This window comes from Panulirus ornatus, chromosome 37 (genome assembly GCF_036320965.1).
Source record: "Panulirus ornatus isolate Po-2019 chromosome 37, ASM3632096v1, whole genome shotgun sequence".
In the NCBI taxonomy this organism is placed as follows: Eukaryota; Metazoa; Arthropoda; class Malacostraca; order Decapoda; family Palinuridae; genus Panulirus; species Panulirus ornatus.
In genome coordinates, this window is record NC_092260.1 from 4,135,685 (window position 1) to 4,157,959 (window position 22,275).

The 22,275-nt window shown below is 41.4% G+C and overlaps 1 protein-coding gene across 33 annotated transcripts in view; it reads left to right on the plus strand.

The window, feature by feature from the left end:
* The window catches only part of Ndae1 (Na[+]-driven anion exchanger 1), a 680,061-nt gene that overhangs the window by 274,085 nt on the left and 383,701 nt on the right, over window positions 1–22,275 (plus strand). For all 33 annotated transcript variants that reach the window (XM_071683718.1, XM_071683724.1, XM_071683696.1 and 30 more), the window contains one exon: window positions 11,833–11,998. In XM_071683718.1, the coding sequence (XP_071539819.1) occupies window positions 11,833–11,998 (166 nt within the window). The remainder of the gene's footprint in view (window positions 1–11,832; window positions 11,999–22,275) is intronic.

A 22,275-nucleotide genomic window follows, 5' to 3' on the forward strand; every position in this document is an offset into this window, starting at 1 on the left:
ATGGAAAGAAATGCAAAATCATTATGCACATAAATAAACAAGAAATCTGAGGTTGGACCCTTTAAGTGGGAGAAAAGTAAGAAAATAATGCCAAGGAAATATGCAGGATTGAGTAGTAGAAATCAATTTCAGATCAAAATGCATTGGGAAATCAAATGATGAAGCTTTTAACAAACAAGGTGAAAATGCACTCATAGATATTTTCTGAAAATTAGATAAACAGAGAGTAATCATCTCGGAAAAGAAAAGACCAATCAGAATCCCAACCATCGTCTTCTAAAAAACAAAAACAGCTATAGCAAAACCATTACTGTTATTGATAAGACAAAGTCTGGATGAAAGCAAAATTGCAGACATTCACAAAATGGCATAGATAACACCAATACACAAAGGAGGATCCAATCTGATACTTAAGCAGGTCAATTAAGACTAGTTAGCTTGACTTTATATCCAAGCTAATACTTGAGTAGTTCTGACCAGATACCTTGACTTTAGATTTAATAAAGGATTTTAAAACAGCTGTAAAAGAAACTTACTAGAACATCTTATCAAGGAAAACTATATAAATGATGAAGGGTAACATTATTTTTTCTTTCAAACTTGTTTGCCATTTCCCACATTAACAAAGTAGTCTCAGGAACAGACAAAAAAAGGCTTCATTCATTCATAGCCATCCTTTAGCTGCCATGTGTAATGCAATGAAACCACATGCCCCTGTCACAACCAGGCCCCACACACCTTTCCTTAGTCTCCCTTGGCTGCTTCATATGCACTGGTTCAGCCTATTGATAGCATATCATCCCCTGTATACCAACCACATCACTCCAATTAATTCATGCCTCTGCAGACCGTTCACCTTTTTGCATGTTCAGACCCCAAGCACTAGAATAATTTTCACTCCATTTTTCTACCTCCAGTTTGTTCTTCCTCATTTCCTATCTGAACTGGGGTTTAGTGTATTCCTCCTTTCCTGACTTATATCCTTTTATTGTCTTTCTTTGCTCTTACTTTCCATAGATAAACCATTTCAGGTCATCTTGTTCAGCACTCATAATCACATTCCCCTTACTACCATACCTCTCTCTTGCACTGTTGTTCTTGCAGTCACTTTGTTTCTACCCTGTCTGATGCTCTGCATATGCCTTAACTTCAGTCACCATTCTCTCATACAACTTAACAGGTATGCTCAACAAACGTATACCTCAGTAGTTTGAACATTCATCTATGTCCCCTTGCTTTTATATAGTAGCACTATAGATTCATTCCACTAATCCTCCTGCACTTCACCATTACCCATACATACATTAACAATCCTAGCTAACCGATCAACAACATAACAGTTTCCCTTTCTTAGGGAAGTCAACTGCAGTGCCTTCCACCCCAGCTGCCTTGCCACATTTCACCTCACACATGGCTCTCACTGCTCTCTAAACCACACCTCTTTCCATGACTCATTTCATATACCTCCCTGACCTAAGCACCCTACATTTGCTAATCTATCATCAAACATATTCACTAGTCTCTCAAAATACTCACTCCATCTCCTCCACACCTCATCTTTACCTGAAACCACTTCCCCATTTGGGCTCTCCACAAATGTTCCCATTTATTCTCTTTGTTTTCCTTACACAGCCTGCTTCCAAAACATCATCTTATTTTCCTGAAGTTTACTTCCTTCCCTAGTTTGCTTGGGCATGTGTGTGTACCTTTTTCATAGCCAGACTGCAGCACCTAGAGGCCCCAGATTTTGCTTATAGGTATTTCAGTATCTTGGCCAGATATTAAGCTACCATACATTGACCTTAAAGGCTGTTTTAAGGCCAAAAGAGGCCACCCCAGCCCTGCAGTCTGCAGCAAGGGTGTGTGATGTCACCATGGTTGTTTGATTTGTTTATGGATAAGATGGTGAAGGAGGTATATGCAGGAATCTAGGAGAGAGAGGGGCGAGTATGCAACCTGTTGGGGATGAGAGGGCCTGGGAAGTGAGTCATTTGTTGTTTGCCAATGATAAAGCACTGGTGGCTGATTCAAGTGAGAAACTGCTGAATTGCAAAAGTTGGTGGCTGAGTTTGATAGTGTGTGAAAGGAGAAAATTGAGAGTAAATGTGAATAAATTCAAGGTTATTAAGTTCAGCACGGTTGAGGGACAAGTTAGTTGGGATGGAGGTTTGGAGAAAAAATGGAGGAAGTGAAGTGTTTTAATTATCTGGGAGTGGACTTTGCTGCAAATGGAACCATGGAATGGAAGTAAGTCATAGGATGGGGAGGGGGTGAAGGTTCTGGATTTGAAGAATGTGTAGAAAGAGAGAATGTTATCTCAGAGGGCAAAAATGGATATGCTTGAAGGAATAGTAGTTCCAACAATATTATATGGTTGCAAGGCATGGGCTATAGATAGGGTTGTGCAAAGGAGGGTGTTTGTGTTGGAAATGAAATGTTTGAGAACAATATATAGTGTGAAATGGTTTGATCAAGTGAGTAATGAAAGGGTAAGAGAGATGTGTGAAATAAAAAGAGTGTGGTTGAGAGGGCAGAAGAGGGTGTGTTGAAACACTTTGGACATATGGAGAGAATGAATTAAGAAAGATTGACAAAGAAGTTGTATGTGTCAGAAGTGGAGGGAACAAGGAAAACCAAGAGACCAAATTAGAGGTGGAAGAATGGAGTGAAAATGATGTTGAGTGGTCAGGGCCTGAACATTCAGGATGGTGAAAGGCGTACAGGAAATGAAGTGAATTGGAACAATATGGTATACTGGGGTCAACTTGCTGTCAGTGTAGTGAAGCAGGGCATGTGAAATTATCTAGGGTAAGCCATGGAAAGGTCTGTGGAGCCTGGATGTGAATAAGGAATCATAGTTTCATTGCATTACACATGACAGTTTGTGTATGAATATGAGTAGATGTGCTACCCTTGTTGACACAGGGTAGCACAACTATTTCCTGTGTTGTGAGGAGGCACCAGGAATGGATGAAGACAAGCAAGTATGAATATGCACATGTGTATATATTGGAAAGGATCACAATTTTGCACGTGATCAAGTATATTCCTATGAGTCCATGGGGAAAATGAAACATGATAAGTTCCCAAGTGCACTTTTGTGTAATTATCATATCATTAGGGGAGATATAAGAAAGAAATATTAGTCAGGTGATATACGATGAAAAGATGTAGCTAGGACACCATTTGGTAAACACATGATTGTTGAAGACAGACAACATAAAAAGTTTATGATACGCTCGTTTATGATACCAAATGGTGTCCTAGCTACGTCTCTTCGTTGTATATCAGCTGACTTATATTTCTTTTTTGTATCTCCCCTGATGATGTGATTATTACGCAAAAGTGCACTTGGGAACTTATCGTGTTTCATTTTCCCCGTGGACTCATAAGAATGTGTATATATGTATATGTACGTGTGAGTGGATGTGTCTGTCTTCGTCTGTTTCTTGGCATTACCCTACAGATGTGGGAAACAATCAAGTATGAAAAAAATAAGTGTATATTCATTATTTATTTATTGTACTTGATCGCCGTTTCCTACATCAGCGAGGTATCGCTAGGAAACAGACAGAGAATGGCCTGTCCACTCATATGTATACATAAGTGCCCATACATACACATATACATACATTTTATTATTATTATTATTATTATTATTATTATTATTATTATTATTATTATTGTCATTATTATTATTATTATTATTATTATTGTTATTGTTATTATACTTAATTGCTGTTTCCTGCATCAGCGAGGTAGTGCCAGGAAACAGATGAAAAATGGCCTACCCACTCACATACATATATATATATGTACATAAATGCCCATACATGCACATATACATACATATACATAACAATATATACACATATACATACATATACATACACATACAGACATATACATATATACACATGTACATATTCAAAATTGCTTGCCTTCATGCATTCCCGGTGCTACCCCATCCCACAGGAAACAGCATCGCTACCCTCTGTTTCAGCGAGGCAGCACCAGGAAAGCAGACAAAAAAGGCCACATTCGCTAACACTCGCTCTCTCTCACTGCCATGTGTAATGCACTGAAAACATAGTTCCCTATCCACATCCAGGCCCCACAGCCTCTCCATGGTTTACCCCAGATGTTTCACATGCCTTTGTTCACTCTTTTTATTTCCACACATCTCTCTCTTACCCTTTCATTTCTTACTCGATCAAACCACCTCACACCACATATTGTTCTCAAACATTTAACTTCCAACACATTCACCCTCCTCTGTACACCATATCTATATCCCATGCCTCACAACCATATATTATTGTTGGAACACTATTCCTTCAAACATACCCATTTTTGATCTATCCTTCCACACATTCTCCATTGCTCCTAAAACCTTCACCACCTCCGCCACCTTGTGACTCTTTTTTTCTTCCATGGTTCAATTCGCTGCAAAGTCAACTTCCAGATATCTAAAACACTTCACTTTCTCCAATATTTCTTCATTCAAACTTACATCCTAATCAACTTGTCGCAAAACCCTACTGAACATAATAACCTTGCTCTTATTCTCATTTAATCTCAGCTTTCTCTTTTTACACACTTTTCCAAACTCAGTCACCAACCTATGCAGTTTCTCCCTCAAATCAGCCACCAGCGATGTATCATTAGCATTCAACAACTGACCCACTTCCCAGGCCCTTTCATCCCCAACAGACTGCATATTCGCCCCTTTCTCGAAAACACTTGCATTTACTTCCCTAACCACCCCATCCAGAAACAAATTGAACAACCATGGGGACATCACACACCGCTGCCACAGACTGACCTTCACTGGAAACCAATAATTCTCCTCTCTTCCTACTCTTACACATGCTTTATATCTTTGGGAAAAACTTTTCGCTGCTTCTGCAGCTTTCCTCCCACACCATATATTCATAAAACCTTCCACAACAGAAGGAGTCATGCGGGGAGTGCTCATCCACCTCAAAGGCTCAGATTGGGGTGTCTAGATATGTGTGGATGTAACAAAGATGAAAAAAAAAGTAGAGATAGGGAGTATGTTTGAGGAAAGGAACCTAGATGTTATGACTCTGAGTGAGACGAAGCTCAAGGGTAAAGGGAAAGAGTGGTTTGGGAATGTCTTGGGAGTAGAGTCAGGGGTTTGTGTGAGGACAATAGCAAAGGAAGGAGTAGCACTACTGAAACAGGAGTTGTGGGAGTATGCGATAGAGTGTAAGAAAGTAAACTCTAGATTGATATGGGTAAACCTGAAAGTGGATGGAGAGAGATGGGTGATTATTGGTGCCTGTGCACCTGGTCATGAGAAGAAAGATCATGAGAGGCAAGTGTTTTGGGAGCAGCTGAGTGAGTGTGTTAGTAGCTTTGGTGAACAAGACTGGGTTATGGTGATGGGTGGTTTGAATGCAAAGGTGAGTAATGTGGCAGTTGAAGGTATCATTGGTGTACATGGGGTGTTCAGTGTTGTAAATGGAAATGGTGAAGAGCTTGTAGATTTGTGTGCTGAAAAAGACTGATGATTGGGAGTACCTGGTTTAAAAAGAGGGATATAAGTAAGTATAGGTATGTGGAGGTGGAAAGATGGAGTGAAAAAGATTTTGAGTGATCGGGGCCTCAACATACAGGAGGGTGAAAGGCGTGCAAGGAATAGAGTGAATTGGAACGATGTGGTATACTGGGGTCAACGTGCTGTCAATGGATTGAACCAGGGCATGTGAAGCATCTGGGGTAAACCATGGAACATTGTGTGGGGCCTGGATGTGGAAAGGGAGCTGTGGTTTCGGTGCATTATTACATGACAGCTAGAGAGTGAGTGTGAACAAATGTGGCCTTTGTTGTCTTTTTCTAGCGCTACCTCGCACACATGAGGGAGGAGGGGGTTGTTATTCCATGTGTGGCGAGGTGGCAATGGGAATAAATAAAGGCAGACAGTATGAATTATGTACTTGTGTATATATGTATATGTCTGTATGTGTATATATATGTGTACATTGAGATGTATAGGTGTGTATATTTGAGTGTGTGGACGTGTATGTATATATATGTGTATGGCGGTGGGTTGGGCCATTCTTTCATCTGTTTCCTTGCGCTGCCTCGCTAACGCGGGAGACAGTGACAAAGCTAAATAAATGAATGAATATATAGGCATGTAAGTAGGAGAGATGGCCGGAGAGCATTATTGGATTACGTATTAATTGATAGGCATGTGAAAGAGAGACTTTTGGATGTTAATGTGCTGAGAGGGGCAACTGGAGGGATGTCTTATCATTATCTTGTGGAGGTGAAGTGAAGATTTGTAGAGGTTTTCAAAAAAGAAGAGAGAATGTTGGGGTGAAGAGAGTGGTGAGAGTAAGTAAGCTTGGAAAGGAAACTTGTGTGAGGAAGTACCAGGAGAGATTGAGTGCAGAATGGAAAAAGGTGAGGGCAAATGACATAAGGGGAGTGGGGAAGGAATGGGATGTATTTAGGGAAGCAGTGATGGCTTGCGCAAAAGATGCCTGTGGCATGAAAAGCGTGGGAGGTAGGCAGATTAGAAAAGGTACTGAGTGGTGGGATGAAGAATTAAGATTATTAGCGAAAGAGAAGAGAGAGGTGTTTGGGTGATTTTTGCAGGGGAGTAGTGCGAATGACTGGGAGATGTATAAAAAAAGAGGCAGGAGGTCAAGAGAAAGGTGCAAGAGGTGAAAAAGAAGGCAAATGAGAGTTGGGGTGAGAGAATATCATTGAATTTTAGGGAGAATAAAAAGATGTTTTGGAAGGAGGTATAGAAAGTGCATAAGGCAAGAGAACAAATGGGAACAACAAGTAGTGGTGAAGTGAGAAGATGGAGTGAATATTTTGTTGGATGTGTTAGATGATAGAGTGGCAGATATAGGGTGTTTTGGTCGAGGGGGTGTGCAAAGTGAGAGGGTCAGGGAGAATGGTTTGGTAAACAGAGAAAAGGTAGTGAAAGCTTTGTGGAAGATGAAAGCCAACAAGGTGGCGGGTTTGGATGGTATTGCAGTGGAATTTATTAAAAAAGGGGTGACTGTGTTGTTGAATGGCTGGTAAGGTTATTTAATGTATGTATGACTCATGGTGAGGTGCCTGAGGATTGGCGGAATGCGTGCATAGTGCCATTGTACAAAGGCAAAGGGGATAAGAGTGAGTGCTCAAATTACAGAGGTATAAGTTTGTTGAGTATTCCTGGTAAATTATATGGGAGGGTATTGATTGAGAGGGTGAAGGCATGTACAGAGCATCAGATTGGGGAAGAGCAGTGCGGTTTCAGAAGTGGTAGAGGATGTGTGGATCAGGTGTTTGCTTTGAAGAATGTATGTGAGAAATACTTAGAAAAGCAAATGGATTTGTATGTAGCATTTATGGATCTGGAGAAGGCATATGATAGAGTTGATAGAGATGCTCTGTGGAAGGTATTAAGAATATATGGTGTGGGAGGCAAGTTGTTAGAAGCAGTGAAAAGTTTTTATCGAGGATGTAAGGCATGTGTACGTGTAGGAAGAGAGGAAAGTGATTGGTTCTCAGTGAATGTAGGTTTGCGGCAGGGGTGTGTGATGTCTCCATGGTTGTTTAATTTGTTTATGGATGGAGTTGTTAGGGAGGTAAATGCAAGAGTCCTGGAAAGAGGGGCAAGTATGAAGTCTGTTGGGGATGAGAGAGCTTGGGAAGTGAGTCAGTTGTTGTTCGCTGATGATACAGCGCTGGTGGCTGATTCATGTGAGAAACTGCAGAAGCTGGTGACTGAGTTTGGTAAAGTGTGTGGAAGAAGAAAGTTAAGAGTAAATGTGAATAAGAGCAAGGTTATTAGGTACAGTAGGGTTGAGGGTCAAGTCAATTGGGAGGTGAGTTTGAATGGAGAAAAACTGGAGGAAGTGAAGTGTTTTAGATATCTGGGAGTGGATCTGTCAGCGGATGGAACCATGGAAGCGGAAGTGGATCATAGGGTGGGGGAGGGGGCGAAAATTTTGGGAGCCTTGAAAAATGTGTGGAAGTCGAGAACAGTATCTCGGAAAGCAAAAATGGGTATGTTTGAAGGAATAGTGGTTCCAACAATGTTGTATGGTTGCGAGGCATGGGCTATGGATAGAGTCGTGCGTAGGAGGATGGATGTGCTGGAAATGAGATGTTTGAGGACAATGTGTGGTGTGAGGTGGTTTGATCGAGTAAGTAACGTAAGGGTAAGAGAGATGTGTGGAAATAAAAAGAGCGTGGTTGAGAGAGCAGAAGAGGGTGTTTTGAAATGGTTTGGTCACATGGAGAGAATGAGTGAGGAAAGATTGACCAAGAGGATATATGTGTCGGAGGTGGAGGGAACGAGGAGAAGAGGGAGACCAAATTGGAGGTGGAAAGATGGAGTGAAAAAGATTTTGTGTGATCGGGGCCTGAACATGCAGGAGGGTGTAAGGAGGGCAAGGAATAGAGTGAATTGGAGCGATGTGGTATACAGGGGTTGACGTGCTATCAGTGGAGTGAATCAAGGCATGTGAAGCGTCTGGGGTAAACCATGGAAAGCTGTGTAGGTATGTAGATTTGCGTGTGTGGACGTGTGTATGTACATGTGTATGGGGGGGGGTTGGGCCATTTCTTTCGTCTGTTTCCTTGCGCTACCTCGCAAACGCGGGAGACAGCGACAAAGTATAAAAAAAAAAAAAAAAAAAAAAAAAAGTTTGTGAGTATTCCTGGTAAATTATATGAGAGGGTAATGATTGAGAGGGTAAAGGCATGTACACAGCGTCATATTGGGGAAGAGCAATGTGGTTTCAGAAGTGGTAGAGGATGTGTGGATCAGTTGTTTGCTTTGAAGAATGTATGTGAGAAATACTTAGAAAAACAAACTTAGAAAAACAAATGGATTTGTATGTAGCATTTATGGATCTGGAGAAGGCATATGATAGGGTTGATAGAGATGCTTTGTTATACTTTATTATACTTTGTTGCTGTCTTCTGCACTAGTGAGGTAGCTTAAGGAAACAGACGAAAGAATGGCCCAACCCACCCACATACACATGCATATATATAAACACCCACTCACGCACATATGCATACCTATACATCTCAACATATACATACACAGACATATACACATGTACCTATTTATACTTGCTGCCTTCATCCATTCCTGCCGCCACCCCATCACACCTGAAATGGCACCCCCCTCCCCCTGCATGCGCGTGAGGTAGCACAAGAAAAAGACAAAAAAGGCCACATTTGTTCACACTCAGTATCTAGCTGCCATGTGTAATGCACCGAAACCACAGCTTTCTTTTCACATCCAGGCCCCACAAAACTTTCCATGGTTTACCCCAGACACTTCACATGCCCTGGTTCAATCCATTGACAGCACGTCGACCCTGGTATACCACATCGTTCCAATTCACTCTCCTCCTCGCATGCCTTTCACCCTCCTATATGTTCAGGCACCGATCACTCAAAATCTTTTTCACTCAATCATTCCACCTCCAATTTAGTCTCCCACTTCTCCTCTTTCCCTCCACCTCTGACGCATATATCCTCTTTGTCAATATTTCCTCACTCATTCTCTCCATATGTCCAAACCATTTCAATACACCCTCTTCTGCTGTCTCAGCCACACTCTCAGCCACATTTCTCTTACCCTTTCATTACTTACTTGATCAAACCACCTCACACCAAATATTGTCCTCAAACATTTCATTTCCAACACATCCATTCTGTGGGGGATGAGAGGGCCTGGGAAGTAAGTCATTGTTGTTTGATGATAATACAGCTTTAGTGGCAGATTCAAGTGAGAAACAGCAGAATTTGGTTACTGAATTTGGAAGAATATGTGAAAAGAGAAAGTTGAGAGTGAACGTACATGAAAGCGAGGTTATTGAGGTCAGCAGGGTTAAGGGACAGGTTAGATGGGGTGTGATTGTGAATGGAGAAAAATTGGAGGAGGTGAAGTGTTTTAGATATCTGGGAGTGGATAATGGCAGAAAATGGAACCATGGAAGTGGAAGTAAATCATTGGATGCGGGAAGAGTGAAGGCTCTGAGAGCTCTGAAGAATGTGTGGAAAGAGAACGTTATGTGGGAGGGCAAAAATGGGTATGTTTGAAGAAATAGTAATCCCAACAATATTATGTGGATGTGAGGCATTGGCTATAGATAAGGCTGTGTAGAGGAGGGAGCATGAAAAAAAGTGCAGGATATGCAAGATGAATTGTTTCAACCACCCAGAAATAAACTGATAAGGCTGACTAATGTTCAACTTTATGAGTTTGTTTAGTCTTTTCACGCCAAAGTGGCTTAGAAATGGAGACACTTCTATGATGTTCCGTAAACCACTTGTACATAACCTTATGAAGGTCAGTTGATCTTGTTCTATGCATTATGTGCATAACAATGCCCCTTTTCAGATCACTTTTAGTGTAAAACTCTAATAGCTTTTGCCACTGCTTCTTAATAGTGTATACTCTCATGTAAACCAGCACCATAACACTGCTTCAGGTTATGCACTGACTAACCTTTATCTAAGTGCTGTAAAATTTCATCTCTCTGCAATGATGGTAAGTGTAACATCCTTCCCCTTTGCACCATTACACTCAGCACTATCACTTGGATGATTGCAGGATACTATGATAAGGGCAAAATAAGGACAGAAATTACTTAAGTAACTGAAAGTAAAAGCATGGAATGTCACCACTTTGAATTCAGATTGGGAGAACAGTGACAAAGCCATGGTGTTGACACTAGCAATGCACAGATGTAGCAACAACTTATGGGAACTCATGCTCCAATTAAGAATATATCATAAATGCATGGACATTAGAATTTTGGTTGCTTTCAGACTATGACTATGTGAGCTGGAGATGGTGATCTGTAGTTAAAGATTGTGCCACAGCAGGGTGCAGATTTTTTCTTCCATGTTCTAGAATATCAAATGTGGTAAAAATGTACACTTGAGAATATTATATCGACATTTGGATATGAAACAGGTTAGGTTCACATAACTGCCTCACACAATTATTTCAGATGGAGTGCATTTTCAGTGGATATTTTTCCATATATAGGAAGTTAGCATATACATAATGTGACATTTAATGTTCTGGCTTCCATAGTGTCATACACTATCTTATTATACCTATACTGATCAGATCTCAATATTTGCTGAAGAATATTGCTTATTTTGTGAAAGCTGTAACAAAGATGAAATAGGTACTACTTACTTTTGGTAAGAAAGAAGGATATAAAGAGAATTAAAGTAGGGTTAAGGAAATAAAAGTTAGTAGAGCTCAAGTAAATGGCATAAGACAGAGAAATAGAAAATTATTTAACTTTGGAGTGTAATTTGGATTTCAAAACTATTTACAGTCTTACAGGAAGAGTAAAGATTTGAGAGTGTGATTTAGGGAAAGAGTTAACAGTTGAAGAAAGGCAAACCATTTTTCCATTAACAAGACAATCCTTCTTAAGATTTATTTGTATCATGTTGCATCTTCCTGTACTCAAAGCAGGGTAATGCTTGTAGAATCTCCCAAAGATTATATATACCAACCATTACCACATCTATTGGTGTTGAAAGATGACATGGTTGATCAAAGCATTTGATAAGGTATTTTGTATATATGACTCACAGAAAAGTAAAACATTACCAATCACTTACACAGAAAATTAAAGCATTTGATAAGGTATTTTGTATATATATGACTCACAGAAAAGTATAACATTACCAATCACTTACACAGAAAAAATGAAAATGTATAGAATAAGAGTTACTTCAGTATGGAAAGAAGCAGGAATAGGAAAGAAGGAAGAAAAAATGCATTCATTATATTTCTATTAAACTTTTCAGAACAATGGATTGGAATTACCTATCGTTCCGCTTATGGATTGGTTTGTGGGCTGGCCTCATCCTTATGATTTTAGTGGCCATAGATGCTTCTGCATTGGTGTGCTACATCACCCGTTTTACTGAGGAAAACTTTGCTACTTTGATTGCATTCATCTTCATATACAAGGTAAGCTCTGTTAGATTTCCACCACTCAGTATTAGTTCTTAAGTAACATAATATCATTAAAAAAGTTAAAAGAAGTTTTATGACACCAGTTAAATGAATGACTAGTGAATGGTTTTTGTGGTTTGTATAATGTTTCTCAGCCTCTTTGTTGCATAGCAGGCAAAACAGCTGGAATGTATGAGATTGAAGTGAATATCTTAAGGAAAGGGGTGATCTTTTTTGTTTGGTTAGGATTTTCATTGTATGCATAACTTATGGTGTGGTACCTGAGGGCTGCTGGAATGCCAGTATAGTGGCATTGTATAAAGGTAAGGGGGACAAAAGTGAATATTCAGATTACAGAGGTATGTGTTTGTTGAGTCTACTCAGTAAGTTGTATGGGAGAGTGGTTATTGAGAGGGTGGTGGCATGCACAGTTTCAGACTCAAGAAGAACAATGTGGCTAGATAAGTGGTGGAGGATATGTGGATCAGGTGTTTGTTTTGAAGAATTTGTGTGAGAAACACCTAAACAGATGACCTTGTTTGTGGCATTTATGGATTTGAAAAACATGTATGATAGCATCTGTGTAAGGTGTTACTAGTTAATGTTGTAGGAGAAAGGTCATTAGAAGCAGTGATGAATTTTTTCTAGACAGTAAGGTATGTATGTGAATAGGAAGAGAGGACAGTGGGTGAAGGTGGGTCTGCTGCATTAGTATATGATGTCACCATGACTATTTGATGTGTTTAAGTATGGGATGGTAAAGGAGGTGAATGGAAGAGTTATAGAAAGGAGCAGTTATGCATTCTGTTGGAAGTTTAGGGGATGGGCACCTGGGAGATGAGTCAGTTGTTGTTTTCTAATGACATGTTGCCAGTGGCAGATTTAAGTGAGAAACTGAGAGGCTGGTATCTGAGTTTGGGTGTGCGTGTGAAAGGAGAAAATTTAGAGTAAAAGTGAAAATGCAAGGTCATTGGGTTCTACAGTAAAAAGGAACTGGTTAGTTTGAGTATGAGTTTGTTTGAAGAGAACTTGGAGGAAGTAGAGTGTTTTAGATACCTAGGAGTGGATATGGCAGCAAATGGAACCACCTGTTTATCGATATCTCTGATACCTGTTCCTTGTAGGAAGGCCCATCAAGGTGGTGACCATGGCAAAAGAGTCTCTATTTATTCCTGTCCTTACATTCTTCCCTTGCATACACCATTTCAGGCATTCTTCCCCCGTTTCTTTCCTGTCAGTTCTCTTACAATCTATTTCCCCATGTCATAGTGGTCTTCCTTTCAATGCTCCCTGTCTTGCTTCCTTTTCACATGCCCAGACTACCACAAGGTATCACATTTTGCTCACTCCACCACTCCATTATTCATTTCCTTTGTATTTTTGCTATACCAGATCTCTCATATGCCCCTTTATTACTCTCTTCATTCCATTTAGTCATACCACATGCTTCTCTCAAATAACTCATTTCCATAGCCTGGATTCTTGACTTTATGATTCATCCCATGTCCATGTTTTGGCTGCATAGATTAGGGCAGGAGAACTATGCTGTCCTGTAATCCTTTCTTCACTTCCATACATACACCTCTACCCTTCTTCATTCTATTAAAGGAGCTGAAATGAGTCATTTGGAGAGTGAAGGGGCAAAGGTCATGGGCACATTGAAGAATGTATGGAAAAAGAGGTGACTTTCTTTAAGGGCAAAGGTGGGTGTTTGATGTTATAGTAGTCCTATTCATGATATGTGGACATGTGGCATGAGCTTTTGACAAATAAGGAATACAGTGACTGTGTTAGAAATGACATGTTTGAGGACAGGTTGTGAGGAGGGTTGATTGCTTAACAGACAGTATATATTTCTGTTTTTATTATATTTAATTGGTTTCCCACATAGGCAAGGTAACACCAGGAAACATAAAGAATGGCCCAACCACCCATAAATAATATATATAAATTGCCATATATGCACATATACATACAAATACATATACATAATATATACACATACATACATATACATACACACACACACACACACACACACACACACACACACACACACACACACACACACACACACACACAACACAAACATTTTTTTTTTTTTTTTGCTTTGTCGCTGTCTCCCGCGTTTGCGAGGTAGCGCAAGGAAACAGACGAAAGAAATGGCCCAACCCACCCCCATACACATGTATATACATACGTCCACACACGCAAATATACATACCTACACAGCTTTCCATGGTTTACCCCAGACGCTTCACATGCCTTGATTCAATCCACTGACAGCACCTCAACCCCGGTATACCACATTGCTCCAATTCACTCTATTCCTTACCCTCCTTTCACCCGCCTGCATGTTCAGGCCCCGATCACACAAAATCTTTTTCACTCCATCTTTCCACCTCCAATTTGGTCTCCCTCTTCTCCTCGTTCCCTCCACCTCCGACACATATATTCTCTTGGTCAATCTTTCCTCACTCATTCTCTCCATGTGCCCGAACCATTTCAAAACACCCTCTTCTGCTCTCTCAACCATGCTCTTTTTATTTCCACACATCTCTCTTATCCTTACATTACTTACTCCATCAAACCACCTCACACCACATATTGTCCTCAAACATCTCATTTCCAGCACATCCACCCTCCTGCGCACAACTCTATCCATAGCCCACACCTCGCAACCATACAACATTGTTGGAACCACTATTCCTTCAAACATACCCATTTTTGCTTTCCGAGATAATGTTCTCGACTTCCACACATTCTTCAAGGCTCCCAGAATTTTCGCCCCCTCCCCACCCTATGATCCACTTCCGCTTCCATGGTTCCACCCGCTGCCAGATCCACTCCCAGATATCTATAACACTTCACTTCCTCCAGTTTTTCTCCATTCAAACTCACCTCCCAATTGACTTGACCCTCAACCCTACTGTACCTAATAACCTTGCTCTTATTCACATTTACTCTTAACTTTCTTCTTTCACACACTTTACCAAACTCAGTCACCAGCTTCTGCAGTTTCTCACATGAATCAGCCACCAGCGCTGTATCATCAGCGAACAACAACTGACTCACTTCCCAAGCTCTCTCATCCCCAACAGACTTCATACTTGCCCCTCTTTCCAAAACTCTTGCATTCACCTCCCTAACAACCCCATCCATAAACAAATTAAACAACCATGGAGACATCACACACCCCTGCCGCAAACCTACATTCACTGAGAACCAATCACTTTCCTCTCTTCCTACACGTACACATGCCTTACATCCTCGATAAAAACTTTTCACTGCTTCTAACAACTTGCCTCCCACACCATATATTCTTAATACCTTAATACCTGGAGATAGGGGATAAAGAATACTTCCCACACATTCCTCACGTGTCGTAGAAGGCGACTAAAGGAGACGGGAGCGTGGGGCTGGAAACCCTCCCCTCCTTGTATTTTAACTTTCTAAAAGGGGAATCAGAAGAAGGAGTCACGCAGGGAGTGCTCATCCTCCTCGAAGGCTCAGATTTGGGGGTCTAAATGTGTGTGGATGCAACCAAGATGAGAAAAAAGGAGAGATAGGTAGTATGTTTTAGGAAAGGAACCTGGATGTTTTGGCTCTGAGTGAAACGAAGTTCAAGGGTAAAGGGGAAGAGTGGTTTGGGAATGTCTTGGGAGTAAAGTCAGAGGTTAGTGAGAGGATAAGAGCAAGGGAAGGAGTAGCACTACCCCTGAAACAGGAGTGGTGGGAGTATGTGATAGAGTGTAAGAAAGTAAACTCTAGATTGATGTGGGTAAAACTGAAAGTGGATGGAGAGAGATGGGTGATTATTGGTGCATATGCACCTGGGCATGAGAAGAAAGATCATGAGAGGCAAGTGTTTTGGGAGCAGCTGAGTGAGTGTGTTAGTAGTTTTGATGTACGAGACCGGGTTACAGTGATGGGTGATTTGAATGCAAAGGTGAGTAATGAGACAGTTAAGGGAATAATTGGTGTACATGGGGTGTTCAGTGTTGTAAATGGAAATGGTGAAGAGCTTGTAGATTTATGTGCTGAAAAAGGACTGGTGATTGGGAATACCTGGTTTAAAAAGAGAGATATTCATTAGTATACATTTGTAAAATCCTGGGAGCCTTGAAGAATGTGTGGAAGTCGAGAACATTATCTCCGAAAGCAAAAATGGCTATGTTTGAAGGAATAGTGGTTCCAACAATGTTGTATGGTTGCGAGGTGTGGGCTATGGATAGAGTTGTGCGCAGGAGGGTGGATGTGCTGGAAATGAGATGTTTGAGGACAATATGTGGTGTGAGGTGGTTTGATGGAGTAAGTAATGTAAGGATAAGAGAGTATTTTATTTATTTATTTTGCTTTGTCGCTGTCTCCCGCGTTAGCGAGGTAGCGCAAGGAAACAGATGAAAGAATGGCCCAACCCGCCCACATACACATTTATATACATACACATCCACACACGCAAATATACACACCTATACATCTCAGTGTACACATATATATACACACACAGAAATGTACATATATACACATGTACATAATTCACACTGTCTGCCTTTATTTGTTCCCATCGCCACCCTGCCACACATGGAAAAACAACCCCCTCCCCCCTCATGTGCGCGAGGCAGCGCCAGGAAAAGACACCAAAGGCCCCATTCGTTCACACTCAGTCTCTAGCTGTCATGTAATAATGCACCGAAACCACAGCTCCATTTCCACATCCAGGCCCCACACAGCTTTCCATGGTTTACCCCAGACGCTTCACATGCCGTGGTTCAATCCATTGACAGCACGTCGACCCCGGTATACCACATCGTTCCAATTCACTCTATTCTTTGCATGCCTTTCACCCTCCTGCATGTTCAGGCCCCGATCACTCAAAATCTTTTTCACTCCATCTTTCCACCTCCAATTTGGTCTCCCACTTCTCCTCGTTCCCTCCACCTCCGACACATATATCCTCTTGGTCAATCTTTCCTCACTCATTCTCTCCATGTGACCAAACCATTTCAAAACACCCTCTTCTGCTCTCTCAACCACACTCTTTTTATTTCCACACATCTCTTTTACCCCTACATTACTTACTCGATCAAACTACCTCACACCACATATTGTCCTCAAACATCTCATTTCCAGCACATCCACCCTCCTGCGCACAACTCTATCCATAGCCCACGCCTCGCAACCATACAACATTGTTGGAACCACTATTCCTTCAAACATAGCCATTTTTGCTTTACGAGATAATGTTCTCGACTTCCAAACATTCTTCAAGGCTCCCAGAATTTTCGCCCCCTCCCCAACCCTATGATTCACTTGCGCTTCCATGGTTCCATCCGCTGCCAGATCCACTCCCAGATATCTAAAACACTTTACTTCCTCCAGTTTTTCTCCTTTCAAACTTGCCTCCCAATTGACTTGACCCTCAACCCTACTGTACCTAATAACCTTGCTCTTATTTACATTTACTCTTAACTTTCTTCTTTCACACACTTTACCAAACTCAGTCACCAGCTTCTGCAGTTTCTTACATGAATCAGCCACCAGCGCTGTATCATCAGCGAACAACAACTGACTCACTTCCCAAGTTCTCTCATCCAAAACAGACTGCATACTTGCCCCTCTTTCCAAAACTCTTGCATTCACCTCCCTAACAACCCCATCCATAAACAAATTAAACAACCATGGAGACATCACACACCCCTGCCGCAAACCTACATTCACTGAGAACCAATCACTTTCCTCTCTTCCTACACGTACACATGCCTTACATCCTCGATAAAAACATTTCACTGCTTCTAACAACTTACCTTCCACACCATATATTCTTAAAACCTTCCACAGAGCATCTCTGTCAACTCTATCATATGCCTTCTCCAGATCCATGAATGCTACATACAAATCCATTTGTTTTTCTAAGTATTTCTCACATACATTCTTCAAAGCAAACACCTGATCCACACATCCTCTACCACTTCTGAAACCACACTGCTCTTCCCCAATCTGATGCTCTGTACATGCCTCCACCCTCTCAATCAATACCCTCCCATATAATGTACCAGGAATACTCAACAAACTTATACCTATGTAATTTGAGCACTCACTCTTATCCCCTTTGCCTTTGTACAATGGCACTATGCAAGCATTCCGCCAATCCTCAGGCACCTCACCATGAATCATACATATATTAAATAACCTCACCAACCAGTCAACAATACAGTCACCCCCTTTTTTTTAATAAATTCCACTGCAATACCATCCAAACCTCCTGCCTTGCCGGCTTTCATCTTCCGTAAAGCTTTTACTACCTCTTCCCTATTTACCAAATCATTTTCCCTAACCCTCTCACTTTGCACACCACCTTGACCAAAACACCCTATATCTGCCACTCTATCATCAAACACATTCAACAAACCTTCAAAATACTCACTCCATCTCCTTCTCACATCACCACTACTTGTTATCACCTCCCCATTTGCTCCCTTGTCTTATGCACTTTATTTACCTCCTTCCAAAACATCTTTTTATTCTCCCTGAAATTTAATGATACTCTCTCACCCCAACTATCATTTGCCCTCTTTTTCACCTCTTACACCTTTCTGTTGACCTCCTGCCTCTTTCTTTTATACTTCTCCCACTCATTTGCATTTTTTCCCTGCAAAAATCGTCCAAATGCCTCTCTCTTCTCTTTCACTAATAATCTCACTTCTTCATCCAACCACTCACTACCTTTTCTAATCAACCCACCTCCCACGCTTCTCATGCCACAAGCATCTTTCGCACAAGCCATCACTGCTTCCCTAAATACATCACATTCCTCCCCCACTCCCCTTACCTCCTTTGTTCTCACCTTTTTCCGTTCTGTACTCAGTCTCTCCTGGTACTTCCTCACACAAGTCTCCTTCCCAAGCTCACTTACTCTCACCACTCTCTTCGCCCCAACATTCTCTCTTCTTTTCTGAAAACCCCCTACAAATCTTCACCTTCGCCTCCACAAGATAATGATCAGACATCCCTCCAGCTGCACCTCTCAGCACATTAACATCCAAAAGTCTCTCTTTCGCGCGTCTATCAATTAACACATAATCCAATAATGCTCTCTGGCCATCTCTCCTACTTACATACGTATACTTATGTATATCTCGCTTTTTAAACCAGGTATTCCCAATCACCAGTCCTTTTTCAGCACATAAATCTACAAGCTCTTCACCATTTCCATTTACAACACTGAACACTCCATGTATACCAATTATTCCCTCAACCGCCACATTACTCACCTTTGCATTCAAATCACCTATCACTATAACCCGGTCTTGTGCATCAAAACCACTAACACACTCATTCAGCTGCTCCCAAAACACGTGCCTCTCATGATCTTTCTTCTCATGACCAGGTGCATATGCACCAATAATCACCCATCTCTCTCCATCAACTTTCAGTTTTACCCATATCAATCTAGAATTTACTTTCATACACTCTATCACAAACTCCCACAACTCCTGATTCAGGAGTAGTGCTACTCCTTCCCTTGCTCTTGTCCTCTCACTAACCCCTGACTTTACTCCCAAGACATTCCCAAACCACTCTTCCCTTTACCCTTGAGCTTCGTTTCACTCAGAGCCAAAACATCTAGGTTCCTTTCCTCAAACATACTACCTATCTCTCCTTTTTTCTCATCTTGGTTACATCCACACACATTTAGACCCCCCAATCTGAGCCTTCGAGGAGGATGAGCACTCCTCGCGTGACTCCTTCTTCTGTTTCCCCTTTCAGAAAGTTAAAATACAAGGAAGGGAGGGTTTCTGGAAATGTGTGGAAATAAAAAGAGCGTGGTTGAGAGAGCAGAAGAGGGTGTTTTGAAATGTTTTGGGCACATGGAGAGAATGAGTGAGAAAGATTGACTGAATGAGTGAGGAAAGATTGACCAAGAGGATATATGTGTCGGACGTGGAGGGAACGAGAAGTGGGAGACCAAATTGGAGGTGGAAAGATGGAGTGAAAAAGATTTTGAGTGATCGGGGCCTGAACATGCAGGAGGGTGAAAGGCATGCAAGGAATAGAGTGAATTGGATCGATGTGGTATACCGGGTCGACGTGCTGTCAATGGACTGAATCAGGGCATGTGAAGCAACTGGTGTAAAACATGCAAAGTTCTGTTGGACCTGGATGTGGAAAAGGAGCTGTGGTTTCGGGCATTATTGCATGACAGCTAGAGACTGAGTGTGAACGAATGGGGCCTTTGTTGTCCTTTCCTAGCACTACCTCGCACACATGAGGTTGGAGGGGGATGTTATTCCATGTGTGGCGAGGTGGCGATGGGAATGAATGAAGGCAGACTGTGAATTGTGTGCATGTGTATATATGTATGTGTCTGTGTGTGTATATATATGTGTACATTGAGATGTATGGGTATGTATATTTGCGTGTGTGGACGTGTATGTATATACATGTGTATGGGGGTGGGTTGGGCCATTTCCTATGTCTGTTTCCTTGCGCTACCTTGCAAACGCGGGAGAGCGACAAAGCAAAATAAAATATAGATAAATACATTTGTAAGTAGGAGAGATGGCCAGAGAGCATTATTGGATTACGTGTTAATTGATAGGTGCACGAAAGAGAGACTTTTGGGAGTTAATGTGCTGAGGGGTGCAACTGGAGGAATGTCTGTTTATTATCTTGTAGAGGTAAAGGTGAAGATATGTAGAGGTTTTTAGAAAAGAAGAGAGAATGTTGGGGTGAGGAGAGTGGTGAGAGTAAGTGAGCTTGGGAAGGAGACTTGTGTTAGGAAGTACCAGGAGAGACTGAGTACAGAATGGAAAAAGGTGAGAACAAAGGACGTAAGGGGAGTTGGGGAGGAATGGGTTATATTTAGGGAAGCAGTGATGGCTTGCACAAAAGATGCTTGTGGCATGAGAAGCGTGGGAGGTGTGCAGATTAGAAAGGGTAGTGAGTGGTGGGATGAAGAAGTAAGATTATTAGTGAAAGAGAAGAGAGAGGCATTTGGACGATTTTTGCTGGGAAATAATGCAAATGAGTGGGAGATGTATAAAAGAAAGAGGCAGGGGGTCGAAAAAGGTGCAAGAGGTGAAAAAGAGGGCAAATGAGAGATGGGGTGAGAGAGTATCAGTAAATTTTAGGGAGAATAAAAAGATGTTTTGGAAGGAAGTAAATGAAATGCATAAGACAAGGGAACATATGGGAACATCAGTGAAGGGGGCTAATGGGGAGGTGATAACAAGTAGTGGTGATGTGAGAAGGAGATGGAGTGAGTATTTTGAAGGTTTGTTGAATGTGTTTGATAATAGAGTGGCAGATATAGGGTGTTTTGGTCGAGGTGGTGTGCAGAGTGAGAGGGTTAGGGAAAATGATTTGGTAAACAGAGACGAAGTAGTAAAAGCTTTACGGAAGATGAAAGCCGGCAAGGTAGTGGGTTTGGATGGTATTGTAGTGGAATTTATCAAAAAAGGGGGTGACTGTAGTGTTGACTGGTTGGTAAGGTTATTCAATGTATGTATGACTCATGGTGAGGTGCCTGAGGACTGGCGAAATGGTTGCATAGTGCCATTGTACAAAGGCAAAGGAGATAAGAGTTAGTGCTCAAATTACAGAGGTATAAGTTTGTTGAGTATTCCTGGGAAATTATATGGGATGGTATTGATTGAGAGGGTGGAGGCATATACAGAGCATTAGATTGGGGAAGAGCAGTGTGGTTTCAGAAGTGGTAGAGGATATGTGGATTAGATGTTTGCTTTGAAGAATGTATGCGAGAAATACTTAGAAAAGCAAATGGATTTGTATGTTGCATTTATGGATCTGGAGAAGGCATATGATAGAGTTGATAGAGATGCTCTGTGGAAGGTATTAAGAATATATGGTGTGGGAGGCAAGTTGTTAGAAGCAGTGAAAAGTTTTTATTGAGGATGTAAGGCATGTGTACGTCTAGGATGGAAGGAAAGTGATTGGTTCTCAGTGAATGTTGGTTAGTGGCAGGGGTGCGTGATGTCTCCATGGTTGTTTAATTTGTTTATGGATGGGGTTGTCAGGGAGGTGAATGCAAGAGTTTTGGAAAGAGGGGCAAGTATACAGTCTGTTGTGGATGAGAGAGCTTGGGAAGTGAGTTAGTTGTTGTTTGCTGATGATACAGTGCTGGTGGCTGATTCAGGTGAGAAATTGCAGAAGCTGGTGACTGAGTTTGGCAAAGTGTGTGAAAGAAGAAAGCTGAGAGTAAATGTGAATAAGAGCAAGGTTATTAGGTACAGTAGGGTTGAGGGACAAGTCAACTGGGAGGTAAGTTT